Below are 13,251 nucleotides of genomic sequence, written 5' to 3' on the forward strand. Positions count from 1 at the left end.
GGCCCAGTACCCACAGGGCCTTCACAGTACTTGGCCAGTGTCAGGTGGCATGTCTTTCGATATCAGGTGCTGCTTCTCCCTCTCTGCTCCTGGGGTGAGATCGTCACAGCCAAACCTGTGTGGTCCTCCACACTCTTGGAAGTATTCATGATTAGCTAGGAAGTCATCGCACCTCTGGTAAAAAAGAGAAAACATGGTAAATATGACTGGACTATGTTTTCCAAAGAGCAGAGAATGATTTTTTTTTTCCCTCAAAGAGAAAATGACTTCTCCACGAGGTTGAAGAACTACTAAATAGTTTTTTGAAGACAGTGGTTTCCTTAGCAACCATGAATTATCACCACTTCTCTCTGATGTGCAGGATTTTCTTTAATAGCCTGGGCCTACAGTAGCAACATTGGTTAGCTCTTTATTCAAGGATATCTGTCTAAGATTTTCTCTCATTTTTTTTCTATCACTCCCAACAGGCTGGTATTTGCTTTTTGGTTTTAGCCAGTTAATCAGTTATTTAGGAAATATTTTCTGAAAACCTATTATGTACAAAGCAGGGTTATAAGGGCAAGACAAGACTTATATACAAATCCAAGGCAGTATAAGTGTTATTCATATAAATGCTACAAATCAAGTGGTCTGTGAAGGTCTACTATTGCCTAGAATTTTTTTTTTCTTCACTAGTACTATTTAGAATGGAATAGGCAACTACCAATGTATTAAGATCTGGATTTGGGTGGTACAAATTCAGACAGAAAATGTGATATATGCGAACTTCTTTGTTAAATAAAATAGAATTTGCTATTTACTAGGCAAAAATTTTGTTGCTGTCTTAAATTTTTCTGTGCTTAGAGAGCATATGAAAATTCATTGACAGGTATCTATTCTGTTCTCTTGCGTATATAGCTTTGAAAACATTGATTTGTTAGGAATATTATTTGAACACACAGAGCCCTGTATTAAGTATTTTGGGCCAAGCAGAAGAATTAGACATGCTCTCATTTCCTCACAAGGAGATTTTATGATCTAGTGGCACATACAAAAATATACAGAGGAAGCGTGAAGAACAATTGAGCTACTTATGGCCAATTGCCAAGTGATGTCATGTAAGCTTTAGTGCTCTGTTGAGGGGCTCAGATGCAGTAGATTGATCATTGTGTAGCTTTAATTAGGAAAGGAATGTCTTTTCAGTGGGCATCAAAGGAAATGAGGGATGAGACTTACCACAACAGTCTTGTTTTCATGACTTGAATACACTCTGTCTGCCTTTCTTGAACATGAGTGCTCTATTTCACATTTTCCCCATCAAACATATTTGGGAAGACGAGGTCTCTGAAGGTTCAGGCATATCATTATCAGAAATCCTTTTCAAAATCCTTTAGCAGAAATAGGCTTTGGAAAGTATGCCATAGTTTCCTGTAATTTATGCTTGAGAATTCTATAGAAAAGATCATGTTGAGTATCGCCATGAACATTTGTTGGTTACCAGGCATCTCCAGGGAGCTGCCAAGTCATAGAAAAGTTCTGTTCTTTCCCATTCCACCAGACAGACAGGAAATCTTTCCATGAAGCTTTTATAAGGATAGAGAAGACTTTTCACATTCGGAAGCAATAGTAGTAGTAGTCAGGTGTTAGGAGCAAAGCTCCAGTTCCACATAACATTTAATGAGTTACCTCCGTGATCCAAGTGCTGTGTTAAGTCTGATTTTAATACAAAAAACCAACTAGACAGAGTTCTTACCTCTGAGAGTTTATCATTTAAGAGGGCTTGAGATTTCGAGAACGGGGAGAGATTGGAGTAATTTTTTTGTGTCTCTGCTTGATAGAGGGTGTGTCCCTGTGTGCCGTAGGATGCTTCCTTTTCTCATTCACTGTTTTGCACCAAATCTGAGTTTGTATTCCCACGTGGATTTGTAGCCATTTTGACCGTCTCCATGCTGTGTATAATGTCACTAATTCAGCCTCATTGTGACTTGAACAGAGCCAAACTATAAATTATGTGTAGAGCTTCAGCTGGTCTCTGCTCCTTATCCTGCATAGAATGTAGCTTGTAGTTGCTACCCTGAGTGCTGAGCTGGCAAAAGCTTGGAATGGTTTCCATCATTATCCCTCACCTCCTCCCTTCCCCTTTCCTGCTCCCCTTATCTCTGGTTTCCATTTAGATGCTGATATCAGAAGGAGCACAGCCTCAAACAGCAAATCCTTCACTTCCTCCCAGTCCTTGTAAGTACTTTTTTTTTTTCAATAAAACCTTTGGTATGTGGAGAAACAAACCCAGTTCTTGGCATTTGGATGGGAAAAGCCATAGATGAAACATCCACATTCACAAAGAGACAAGGTTAAAGTTAAAGTGATGGGCCTGCCTGATGGTGGCAAGACCCCAGGATCGTTGGTTTAAACGGGGTGGGCTCTGGTGGAGGCAAAGCTCACAGTATGGATTGTTCCTTCTCTGCTGACTCTGATGATACCGGAGGCCCCCAGAAGATCAGGTCCGAAAGAGAGAACAGTGATCATGATTTCTGATTATGAAATCTAACTGAACCGGTTTCACAGTGTAGATCCAACTAGGGGAAATAATAGCTGGTTTGGGAGCAGCAAATAGTCCTTCATTGTTCACAAGGCAGTTTTACTCCATTTATTTTGTAAACAGCTATTATAACTCCCATTTTGCTGTTAAAGAAACTGAAGCTCAGAGAACGGAAGTGATACAGAATCTCTAACTAGCAGTGCCGTGTAATGCTATTAAGTGGGATTTGAGCCCAAGTCTTCAGACTGTAAGATCAATATATTTTCCTCCCTGCGTGTGTCTGAAGATGATGAGGAAAGAAGCCAAGCCGACCAGGGGTGTTGCGAGTGTTCTCAGCCCAGAAGTCACAGGGTATAATATCAGATCCTGGAGGGAAGGCTCCCATCTTCCTGTCTTTTTGCTGTGCTCAGCCTTCCTTGAATCTCCTTTCCAGCTCTCACTGTTTCCTTCACTCCACATCTGCGGAGGCAGTGGCCATGGGACTCCTGAAGCAGTTCGAAGGCATGCAGCTCCCAGCTGCCTCAGAGCTAGAATGGCTAGTTCCAGAGCATGAAGCCCCTCAGAAGGTAGATTTCGTCAGCTTTTTTTTTTCTTTTCTTTTTTAAGATTTTATTTATTTGACCGAGAGAGAGAGAGAGAGAGAGAGTACGAACAGGGGGAGCTTGCAGGCAGAGGGAGAGGGAGAAGCAGACTCCCTACTGAGCAGGGAGCCCAATGTGAGACTCGGGACCCTGGGACCCTCGGGACCCAATGTGAGATGCCAGGACCCTGGGATCATGACCTGAGCTGAAGGCAGACACTTGACTGACTGAGCCACCCAGGCGTCCCTCTCCAGCATTTTTTCTCTACCCACTGTCCAGCCTCAGGAGGCTATGAGCCTTTCTGATATTGTTCTCCTTTGTCACATGTCCCCCATCTAGAATGAGTGTATATGTTTCCTTCCTTACTCATAGAAGTCATTCATTACAAATGTGTTAAATGAATGAATGAATGCATGAATACATGCTTGCCTGGGTTTTCCCTAGCAATGGTCAAAACAGGAGATAATGGCTCCATCATTCTCCTTATTCCACATGACTGCTTACTAGATCCAGAGGTGGAAGTCCTGTGTTGTGAACACCCTTGAGACACTGTGAAAAAGTGAACTGTTCATATTCTTCTTTGCTCTACGGTTGCGTATAGCATAGCAAGGGCCCTGGGGTGGGTTCAGGGACAGCATCAGCGATGGTTGCCACCACACTGGAATGCTGTTTCTGTTCCTTTTGCTTCTTGGAATACAAGGCCCTCACTTCTAGTAGCCTTGTGCCTTAGTGGTTTGTTTTGAGGGCCAAGGTTCCTCAAAGCCTTTACCTGAGGTGTTCTTGAAACATCTTTCATTAACTGTGTTTCTATCATGGCCAAAGGGTCAAGTGTATGTTCCCCCAGACTGTCTGTGTTAGATCCCCCTGTGCTTTTCTTTTTTTTTTTTTTTAAGATTTTATTTATTTATTCATGAGAGACAGAGAGAGAGAGAGAAGCAGAGGGAGAAGCAGGCTCCCCGCTGAGCAGGGAGCCCGATGCAGGACTCGATCCCAGGATCCTGGGATCATGACCTGAGCCGAAGGCAGACGCTTAACCATCTGAGCCACCCAGGCGCCCTCCCCCTGTGCTTTTCTCCTGCAGCTCCTGCCCATCCCTGACTCACTGCCCATCTCACCAGATGACGGGCAGCACGCTGACATCTACAAGCTGCGGATTCGCGTTCGTGGCAACCTGGAGTGGGCCCCACCCCGGCCCCAGATCATTTTTAATGTTCATCCAGCCCCGACGTGAGTAGCCAGTGTCTGTGTCCTTTGGGAAATGGATACATCCTCTGGGTTGTCGGGGCTGTCTCCCCACATTCTTGTCTCTGCCTCCACCTGTACCTCCCACACAATTCTGTTCACTTAAGAGCAGAGAGAGGGCATTATCCATCTTGTCACAAGTCTTACTCCTGCTCCTCCTATTGCTTCCCAGAGCTAACCAGAAATGAGGTCTTTTATCTCTGGCCTTCCCAGTTGTTGCCTTCCTCCCAGTACTTTGTGAGCTTTCTGGTTTTTCCTCTCTTAAGATGGATGGTTGCTTTTCTTTACTCTTGTTCTTTCCTCTGTCCTATTTCTCATCTCTTATATTTGTACAGGAAGTATGGTTCATTACTGGGGGCTGTCCCTGCCTAGATCTAAATTCTAACCTAGTAATCCTCAGTTTGAATTGCTTCTCCCAATGGGTTCGTTTCGTCCAACTCCTCTAAAACGCAATAGGTGAGCTCCCCCCGCCGTCCCCATACTTAACAGGAGCTCTGTGTTTGCCTCCGTATCCTTACACGGCAGAGGCCTCATGTAGCTGGTTTCTGCCAAAGCCCTCTCCTTCCCCTCTCCTCAGGAGGAAGATCGCAGTGGCCAAGCAGAATTATCGCTGTGCTGGGTGTGGCATTCGGACTGACCCTGGTGAGCATCTTCTCCCACCCCGATACCACCTCCAGTGGCTGTACCGTCTCACACACTCAGGAGAGGGGCCGGTCAGAGAGAGAGTGAGAGGAGGCGACAGAGCAGAACTGGGAAAGGGAAAGAAGGGGCCTGGACCTGGAGGGTAGGGCTAGGCAAGACCACTGGCAATCAGAGGGAAGTTATTTCTGGGGGCATGTTACCAGAATTGTGTAATGAAGAAGCCAGGTTCTTGGAAGTTGGATCTCACCATCTCTGGCAAAGTTTGCTTCCTCAGTGGCCTTCAGGGAAGGACACACAAACCACAGGCCCCACTCCGTGGGTTTCTGCTAGCTTTGGGAGCTCACATAGAGGTGGAAGGAGCTGGGTGGCCATCTCTTCCTGCTCTTTGAAAAGGAACCAGAGAGCTGCCTCACTGGCTTGTAGATGGGAAAGCCACATCTGACCTATGACTTTCTGGTTTTTCCAGATTATATTAAGCGGCTGCGGTACTGTGAGTACTTGGGCAAGTACTTCTGTCAGTGCTGCCATGAAAATGCCCAGATGGTCATCCCCAGCCGGGTTCTGCGCAAGTGGGACTTCAGCAAGTACTATGTCAGCAATTTCTCCAAGGACCTGCTTATTAAGATCTGGAACGATCCTCTCTTCAATGTGCAGGACATCAACAGTGCCCTCTATAGGAAGGTCAAGCTGCTCAATCAAGTCCGGGTAAGAGCCTTGAAAGGCCACATCCCAGATTCCCTTCCTCATCTCTCATCCCCTCTCTCTGTTCATACAGGCGTTGCCAGGATCACCACACTCCTCTCTGTCATCATGTCAGAGCTCTTATGGTCTCCTCACTCGTGCTTCCTTTGCGTACTTTCTCGGGCTCCCGCCCTTTCCCACCTGTCTGTCTAGTTAGAGCCTCAGACATGACAACGGCAGCTCTGAAGCCATGGGTGGCACTCAGTGACAAAACCAGGAGTTCTCCCTGCACTGAACGTATGCTGCAGGGAAAAGGGCGTATGGGGGTGGGTGGGGGGAGAGATTCAAATGCTGGATTTCTCAGTGGCTGTCAGCTGTGTACGTGATTCGGGAGCCCAGCCTAGCAGAGGGGCCCTTCTTGACGGGAGGTCATTTTAAAGCAAGTTGTTGAGTTACGGATGTAGAGAACAGTTTGGTTCTGGCTGCTGCTTGCAAAGCTTCCGGACCCCCACAGTATAAGGGTATTGGTCATTCTAATGGTTTTTTTCTCTCCTCTTCATACCTGCTTTTGCCCCCCACTCAACCATCACAACATCTTCCTCTTCAGCTGCTGCGGATCCAGCTGTATCACATGAAGAACATGTTTAAGACATGCCGACTGGCCAAAGAGTAAGTCTTGTGTAGAGGCCAGAGGCCTCTTGCTGGGTTAATGTCTCTGAAAGAGAGCATGCCCCAGCAGTTGTCCCTTATTATGTGAAGAGGGGAAGTAGAGAGATTTGCAGAAAACTCCAGAAATGGTAAACGAAAAGCCTACGGCAGTAACTGTGTCTGTATCCTTCTCTCCGGAAGGGGCAATCTCTGGTTATTCTATCCAGGGCAGACCTACCACTCTTTGCAAGCTGGCATGAATCACTGTGCAGAAGGGCATAAAAGTCACTTCTCTCCAGACACCTAATAGTGTGGAGGGTCTGGGGTGGTCTGGAACACCTAGGCTGACTGAGTGTTGCCCACCCTCATTGTCTCTGCCTGGGACATTTCTCTTCCCTGTCCTGCTTCTGGATAGAGATACTTCTGTTTTGATGTGCCACATAAAATGTTCATTTCCTACACCTGCTTACTTCCCCTCACTTCCTCTAGGCTTCTGGATTCCTTTGACACAGTTCCAGGCCACCTGACTGAGGATCTCCACCTGTACTCACTGAATGACTTGACTGCAACCAGGAAGGGGGAGTTGGGGCCCCGGCTTGCTGAGCTCACCAGGGCAGGGGCTACCCACGTAGAGAGATGCATGGTGAGATGATCTCCCTTTAGCATGGGACTGGGCTCAGGGATATGGAGAGTGGGGCGGACCCGGGTTCTTGCTCTGCAGTTCCAGGAAGTTGACATGGTCTGTCAGCACTGTGACACAAACTGGGCGGGACTGCTCTTCCCTGGGTTGCTGAACGGCTAAATCATTCAGATCTGAAGAACCTGGAATGTGAAGAGGATGTGGTGCTGGCATAGCCCCTGGGTAACGGGCAGGACTGAGCAGGCCTTCACTATAGAATTGTCCTGATGTGGGAGAAGAACCCTAAGTTAGAATCTGGGGAGGGTCTCTGCTTTACCGTTTTCAATTGCTGTGACCAAAGGAAATACTTTGCCCTCTCTGCAGTAAGCCTCAATTTTCATGTCTCTAAAATGAAGATAACTTCTTGTCCTTTCCTCTCAGGATTTTTGTGAATTGATGAAATAATTTACGTGAAAGCATTTTGTAAGCTTCGTTCTATAGATGCAAGTGATTATTGTCCTTGATAAACTCAATGTGCCAGAAATTCAGAAGTTCCATTTTTAGAATTTCGCATCTTAGAATATGCCCAGTTTGTGTTCCTGTGACAGTCCCAGAATTAGAGCTTAAAACAGGGCATATGTGGAGATCAGAAAGGCTTCGCTCTAACCTGATTCAAGGCTGGGTGTTATTTTGGAGAAATACCCTTGTCTTCACATTTTATCTTAATTGGCTGTGGTTCCTATTTCAAAATAGAAACATCACCCACACTGGAATTTTGACTTTAGGAAGCCCTTCGTGGCACCATTCCTTCCTTTTCATCTCTGCATCGCAAACCACTCTTGTGGTTGGAGTTTCTCAAACTCTCTCGTACCCACCTTAAAGCTCTGTCTCACACCGCCCAGTCCTGGCCTCAGTTTGGCTCTCATGCTCCCACGTCCAGTTGGCTCTCTTCCCAGAAGGCGTGAGAACCCCTGAGAGCCCCTTCAAGTCTTATTTATATTTTGCTCCTTCCCTCACTTGTGTTCATCCCCTGGTGCCAGTTCCCGGTATGCTGCCCCTGATTTCGCTGCCCATCCCTTTCCTCCCCAGCTCTGCCAAGCCAAGGGCTTCATCTGTGAGTTCTGTCAGAATGAGGATGACATCATCTTTCCTTTTGAGCTCCATAAGTGCCGGACCTGTGAAGGTAAGGACCGGTGCCAGGTATGGAGTGGGCAAACAAGACTGAAGCCAACGCTAATTTATTTCCCTTAGCCTTCCCTGTTAACAGGAGTTGAGTTTGACTCAGCAACTCCCTGTTTTCAGCCCTGGCACACCAAGCCTTGGTGGCAAGAAGGGGCTGTGGCAGTGACTTACTTCCAGCTTGAGATAATACAGGTTGTTCTCTGTTCTCTTTCCAACCTGAATAGAGTGTAAAGCGTGTTACCACAAAGCTTGTTTCAAGTCTGGAAGCTGTCCCCGGTGTGAGCGGCTGCAGGCCCGGCGGGAATTGCTGGCCAAACAGAGCCTGGAGTCTTACATGTCAGACTACGAGGAGGAACCCATGGAAGCCTTGGCCATAGAGGCCACCGTCCTGGAGGCCACCTGAAGAAAGCACATTAAGCCCTCTTTCCAGGGGCCAGCGTCACACATAATGCAGAACTGAGCCACCCTTTTTAGGACTTTCCCCACTTGGGTTTTTTTTTTTTTTTGTCTTATTATCATTATTATTTTTTTAATGACTTGTCTAACGTCCATGTAAATCAACCTTTATTAGGTTGGTGGGGTCCAGTCTGTTACGACAATTTGTAGGTACCGGGTATTTCCATCAGAACTGACACATGAGTCCTTATGTGAAGCTTCTAGTGCCTCTGCCAGGGGAATGGATGGTGAGACCCAATTCTTCTGACATCCATGGCCTTCTCTACTTGGACCAGATCTGGTTTCAGCTGCATTTCAAGTATCATCTCCAGTTTCATTTTGTTTTAGTTCTGGAGCTTCTGAGTCAGGCCTTTCCCAACCAACTCACTTCTCCTTTGCTGCTGAAATAGGAGGATGGAGTTTTCTCTCTCTGCCTTGGAATAGAGTCAGACTGGGCCCTGAGGAGAAGCAGTAGGGAATGGGACTACATCGCGGGCATTCTGTCCAGCTTACGCAGGTAATTTCTGAGGCCATAAAAACAGCATTCTTACCTGGAATCCTTAGAGACCTCAAGGAGGCCACTATGACCTCCTTGTTTGAAATATTCTAGGCATTGACGATGTCACAGACTGACTTTCTTTACCCTGGTGGGCTTGAAGCAAAGCAACAGAACTGACAGTTAAGCCAGGCCCCTTCAGATCCTTCTACCAAGCATAAGTGAGGCTGCAACTCTGTTGTTTCAAGGGCATTTATTCGATCAGAGGAGTTGTTGGCCTCCTCTTACGTGATAAGGTCTCTTTTAGTCAACCTAGCTCTGGTGCAGATATGATCTTCCAAGCCCGGGCAAGTTCCTGATGCCATCCTAAGCTGCAGGCAGAAACTCCAGCCACTATCTAATTTGTGGGTCCCTTGCCACTGTGTCTTCTGTTAGATGATCATTTTGGTTCTGAGTGAAATTATGGCCGTACTCCATTCTCATCCCCTCCCTGCAACAGAGCTGGGACCCTCCCCGGTGGTTGAACTCTTGCCTTAGTTTCTTTTGTTAAAGTCAGGGTGGGGGCAGGGAGATCTGTGCTTTAGTGGGGTTGGAGAACTTGGCCATTTGTGGGTGTGAGTGTGAGTGTGAATGTTCCTATGTTCTTGGGATAACAAGAGCCTTTATGCCTATTAACGCACTGAACTCTGTAGCCTGGTAATATCCATATGTTCATTCTTTTCATGTTACTAATTTTAAGACAAACACACCTTTTCTTAAAATGTGCATTTTGATGGGACCATGAATATGTTTGTGGTGTTCTTTACGTTGCCGTAGCCCCTGACCCCTACCTAGAACACTGGTTGGGGTTGCTGTTCTGAGGGCTGGCAGCTCTGTGAACAAGAGCACACAGCATTTTTTTTCTGGTGACTGACTTCTTATATACGTACGTTTCCATAATTGGTTGCTAGTAGAAAAAACTTGCTGTGGACACTGCCCCAAGAAGCTGAACAGAAAGTAGCACATGGTCGGTGGAAGCTGATGAGTGGCTGAGCTGGAGGCCACCAGGAGTCTCACAGGAAGTAGAAGGGGCAGTAAAATAATGGCCAGAGCTGAGGCTTCACCTGGGCCAGAGGGAGCAGGGAGAAAGTGACCCATGGCTCTGGTCTCTCTGCCTCAGACTTAGGATCAGGCCAGAAGACCCTGAGGCTGTTCTCCCTTTAGTTCATGGGGGAGGCTCTGAAAGCCAAGGCCTCCAGCCCAGCCCGGTTTTGAGGGGCTAACTAGGAGCTCCGTTGTCCTCCGTTGGCCCCACACAACTCAAGTCTTACTAAGGGTTAGGCCTCCGATTCAGATTCAGGGGTTTGTAAAAAAAATGGTGAGCTGTGTCCACTTTTGGTATAAATTATACATCTAGCTCCTTACTCTTAAGTCACTACACTGGAGGAGAGATGCACTGTCATTATTGTCCTGCCTGTTTCGTATTAGCAGAGGACCAAAGGATGGAAAATGCTGGCAGTTTCCAAAGTTGAGCTCAACGATCTTACATGCTCCTGGTTTTTCACTTATTTTTCTCTACCTTCCCCATTCCATCTCCTTAGATTGCGTATCTGTTTTAGTGACCCTGACACTCTGCTGTCATCACTGTCCAAATACCCATTTATTTATTTATTTGAGAGGAAAGAGAGAGAGGAAAGAGTATGGGATGTTTGAAAGCACTTTGCAACTTATAGCAGTATCTAAAAACCCCCTGCTGTTGTGGGGAAAAGTTTTGAATGCACTGAAGAGCTTTCCTTCTGAATGAAAAGGGAGGGAAGAAGTGTTCTTTTTTATAAATAAAGGGAAAAAAGTTAAAAGTTTGCTTACAAGGTAGAGACAAGGTTCAAGACATAGCAGAAGAGTGGAAGGCAGATATTTTCCACTTAAATGAGGCTGTTGTTGACTTTCTCTGCCAAGGCTTTAGAGCTTTTGTTGAATTAACATAAAGGAGCAAGAGTCTAAAGAGAGATGTTCTGTTCGTGTACAACTCGTGTTCTGAACTGGATTTCTACTCGCTGTAATTCATACATAGCCCAACAGTTTATTGTCATCTTTAATAAACTAAGGAAATGAAATTCCTGCCTTTTATTTGTCTGCCTTGACTATCAGGAAATGGTATTGACTGTCCACTGTAAAGCAGGCATGTCTGAAAATTCAGGAGGTTTCTGAATTATAATGCAAAGAAAACTGGACCTTCCAAGTCAGGAAAAGTGGGTGTGAGAATGTGTCGTCACTGACTTGCTGTGTGACCTTGAGCAGATCACTTTGCTTCTCTGGATTTCTGTTTCTTCATCTATCAAAGATATGGGCGCTGGTCATTCCCAGTGCCCCCTACCCATCCTCTTGATGTGAATATCTTATTTTAAAGTGAGGTAGGGGCACCTGGCCGGCTCAGTCGGTGGAACATGCGACTCTTGATCTCGGGGTTGTGGGTTCAAGCCCCACATTGGGTGCAGAGGGTACTTAAAAATTAAAAAAATATATTTAAAAATAAAAGAAAATAAAAATAAAGTGAGGTAAATCTTTCTCTCTACAGCATCTGAATTGTATCAGATCCTTTGGTTCTCACTTCTGTGAACAACATGCTCTGAGTTTCTCTTTTATGCTCTTGGCCCATTGGAGCTCCAGCTTCACCCTGCAACTTTCTGAACATTTCTGCTTTGATGTCCCTTGGTCATCTCCCACTGATATGTCTAAAACCAACATAAATATATTTCCCCAAACCTAACCAGTAGTCATCCCAGCTTGAAAATTTGGTTGTCTTCAACTCCTTCCTCTCTGGGTCAGGTAGCATATTCTGCTAATAAAGTATTATCTCCTTCCTACCACCTGCCATCAAGTTCTGCTGATTTTTCTCTTGAAAATGAATCTACCTTGTTCCTTTTCTATCATTAGCACACAAATTCAGGTTCTTTTTTTATTATTATTTTAAAGATTTTTATTTATTTGACAGAGAGAGAGAAAACGAGAGCAAGAACACAAGCAGGGGGAGTGGGAGAGGGAGAAGCAGGCTTCCCACCAAGCAGGGAGCCCGATGTGGGTCTCGATCCCAGGACCCCAGGATCATGACCTGAGCCGAAGGCAGACACTTGACGACTGAGCCACCCAGGCGCTCACATATTCAGGTTCTTATCTTACATCTCAACCATCTCTAGCCATGCCAATCTCTTCCGATTTAATCATCCCATCAAATATTTGGGTACCTGCTGTATGCCAGTTTCTGTGCTAGGCTCTGTGGCTATTGCAGGGAGCAAAGTGGAGGCAATCCCTACCCCTAGGGTGCTTAGAGTCTTGAGGGGGAGGCAGACATTGCCCAAAAGTCACCAAAATGAGTATGTAATTACAAGCTGTAATAAGAGCTATGAAGGAAAAGAGTGGATGTTCCTAAATTAAAAAAAACATAATAATAATTTAGATTGGAGACTAGTAAGGCCCCTGATGAGGCAGTATAGGGAGAAAAGGGCTCCAGATGAGGACCGGCATATGTGTTGGTGCCAACACAGGAGGGGTTTGGGCAAGGAACTGCAAAAAGAACTGAACTGCAAATTTTAGCTTTTATTCTTAGAACATTGGAAAGCCACCGAAGAGTTTTAGTCAGAGGAGTGACTCATCTGGTTAAAATGTCAGTGTGTACTTTTCAGAGAATAAATAGAGTAAAGCAAGAGTAGAAGCAGTGGGATCTTCTAGAGGGTGGGCTGTAGCGATTCAAGAGAGAAATTATGTTGATTTGGACGAGGGTGTGGAATATTGTCATCACTGTCCGCTCATCACCCCGGACCTCTGAAAACAAGATGCATTCCAAATGTTCTACAGTGACTCGGGCATTTTAAATCAGTGAGACGAAAGGCTGAGGGGCAAGATATTGGAAAGATACTGGGAGAAATGACAGAACCCAAGAAAATTAGCAACTAAGTCCCAGGAAGTGCAGAGACCAGGACAGCCCTAGGAACGCTAGGCTGCAGGATTTGCAAACCCCTTGAACCTGTTGCCAGTGAGGCAGGCCCAAGAGTAACAACTGTGTTGGGGACTCACCCCAGAGTATTAGGGCACACCACCCCAAAGAAAGGGGAGCTATGAGTTGGGCAGTCATCCACTGTGGCCTTGACTATGTTATTCATCATTCCCTGTGGCCCCAAGCATGTGTAGATTTGCTATACCCTCTAACAGTATAAAGAGTAGGCATAGTCTT

General features: G+C 45.8%; 1 protein-coding gene across 9 annotated transcripts in view; it reads left to right on the forward strand.

The window, feature by feature from the left end:
• RUBCN (rubicon autophagy regulator) overlaps positions 1-11,137 on the forward strand; it is a 61,241-nt gene extending 50,104 nt beyond the window's left edge. For all 9 annotated transcript variants that reach the window (XM_028101028.2, XM_028101031.2, XM_028101029.2 and 6 more), the window contains 9 exons: positions 2,154-2,214; positions 2,952-3,084; positions 4,181-4,326; positions 4,919-4,983; positions 5,450-5,688; positions 6,272-6,333; positions 6,802-6,955; positions 8,021-8,114; positions 8,338-11,137. In XM_028101028.2, the coding sequence (XP_027956829.1) occupies positions 2,154-2,214; positions 2,952-3,084; positions 4,181-4,326; positions 4,919-4,983; positions 5,450-5,688; positions 6,272-6,333; positions 6,802-6,955; positions 8,021-8,114; positions 8,338-8,516 (1,133 nt within the window). In that variant the 3' untranslated portion in view covers positions 8,517-11,137. The remainder of the gene's footprint in view (positions 1-2,153; positions 2,215-2,951; positions 3,085-4,180; positions 4,327-4,918; positions 4,984-5,449; positions 5,689-6,271; positions 6,334-6,801; positions 6,956-8,020; positions 8,115-8,337) is intronic.
• Positions 11,138-13,251: the final 2,114 nt, after the last annotated feature.

The sequence above is a fragment of the Eumetopias jubatus genome, unplaced genomic scaffold (genome assembly GCF_037043125.1).
Source record: "Eumetopias jubatus isolate StellerSeaLion01/CBP00866 unplaced genomic scaffold, mEumJub1_p1.0 scaffold_1, whole genome shotgun sequence".
Classification (NCBI taxonomy): Eukaryota; Metazoa; Chordata; class Mammalia; order Carnivora; family Otariidae; genus Eumetopias; species Eumetopias jubatus.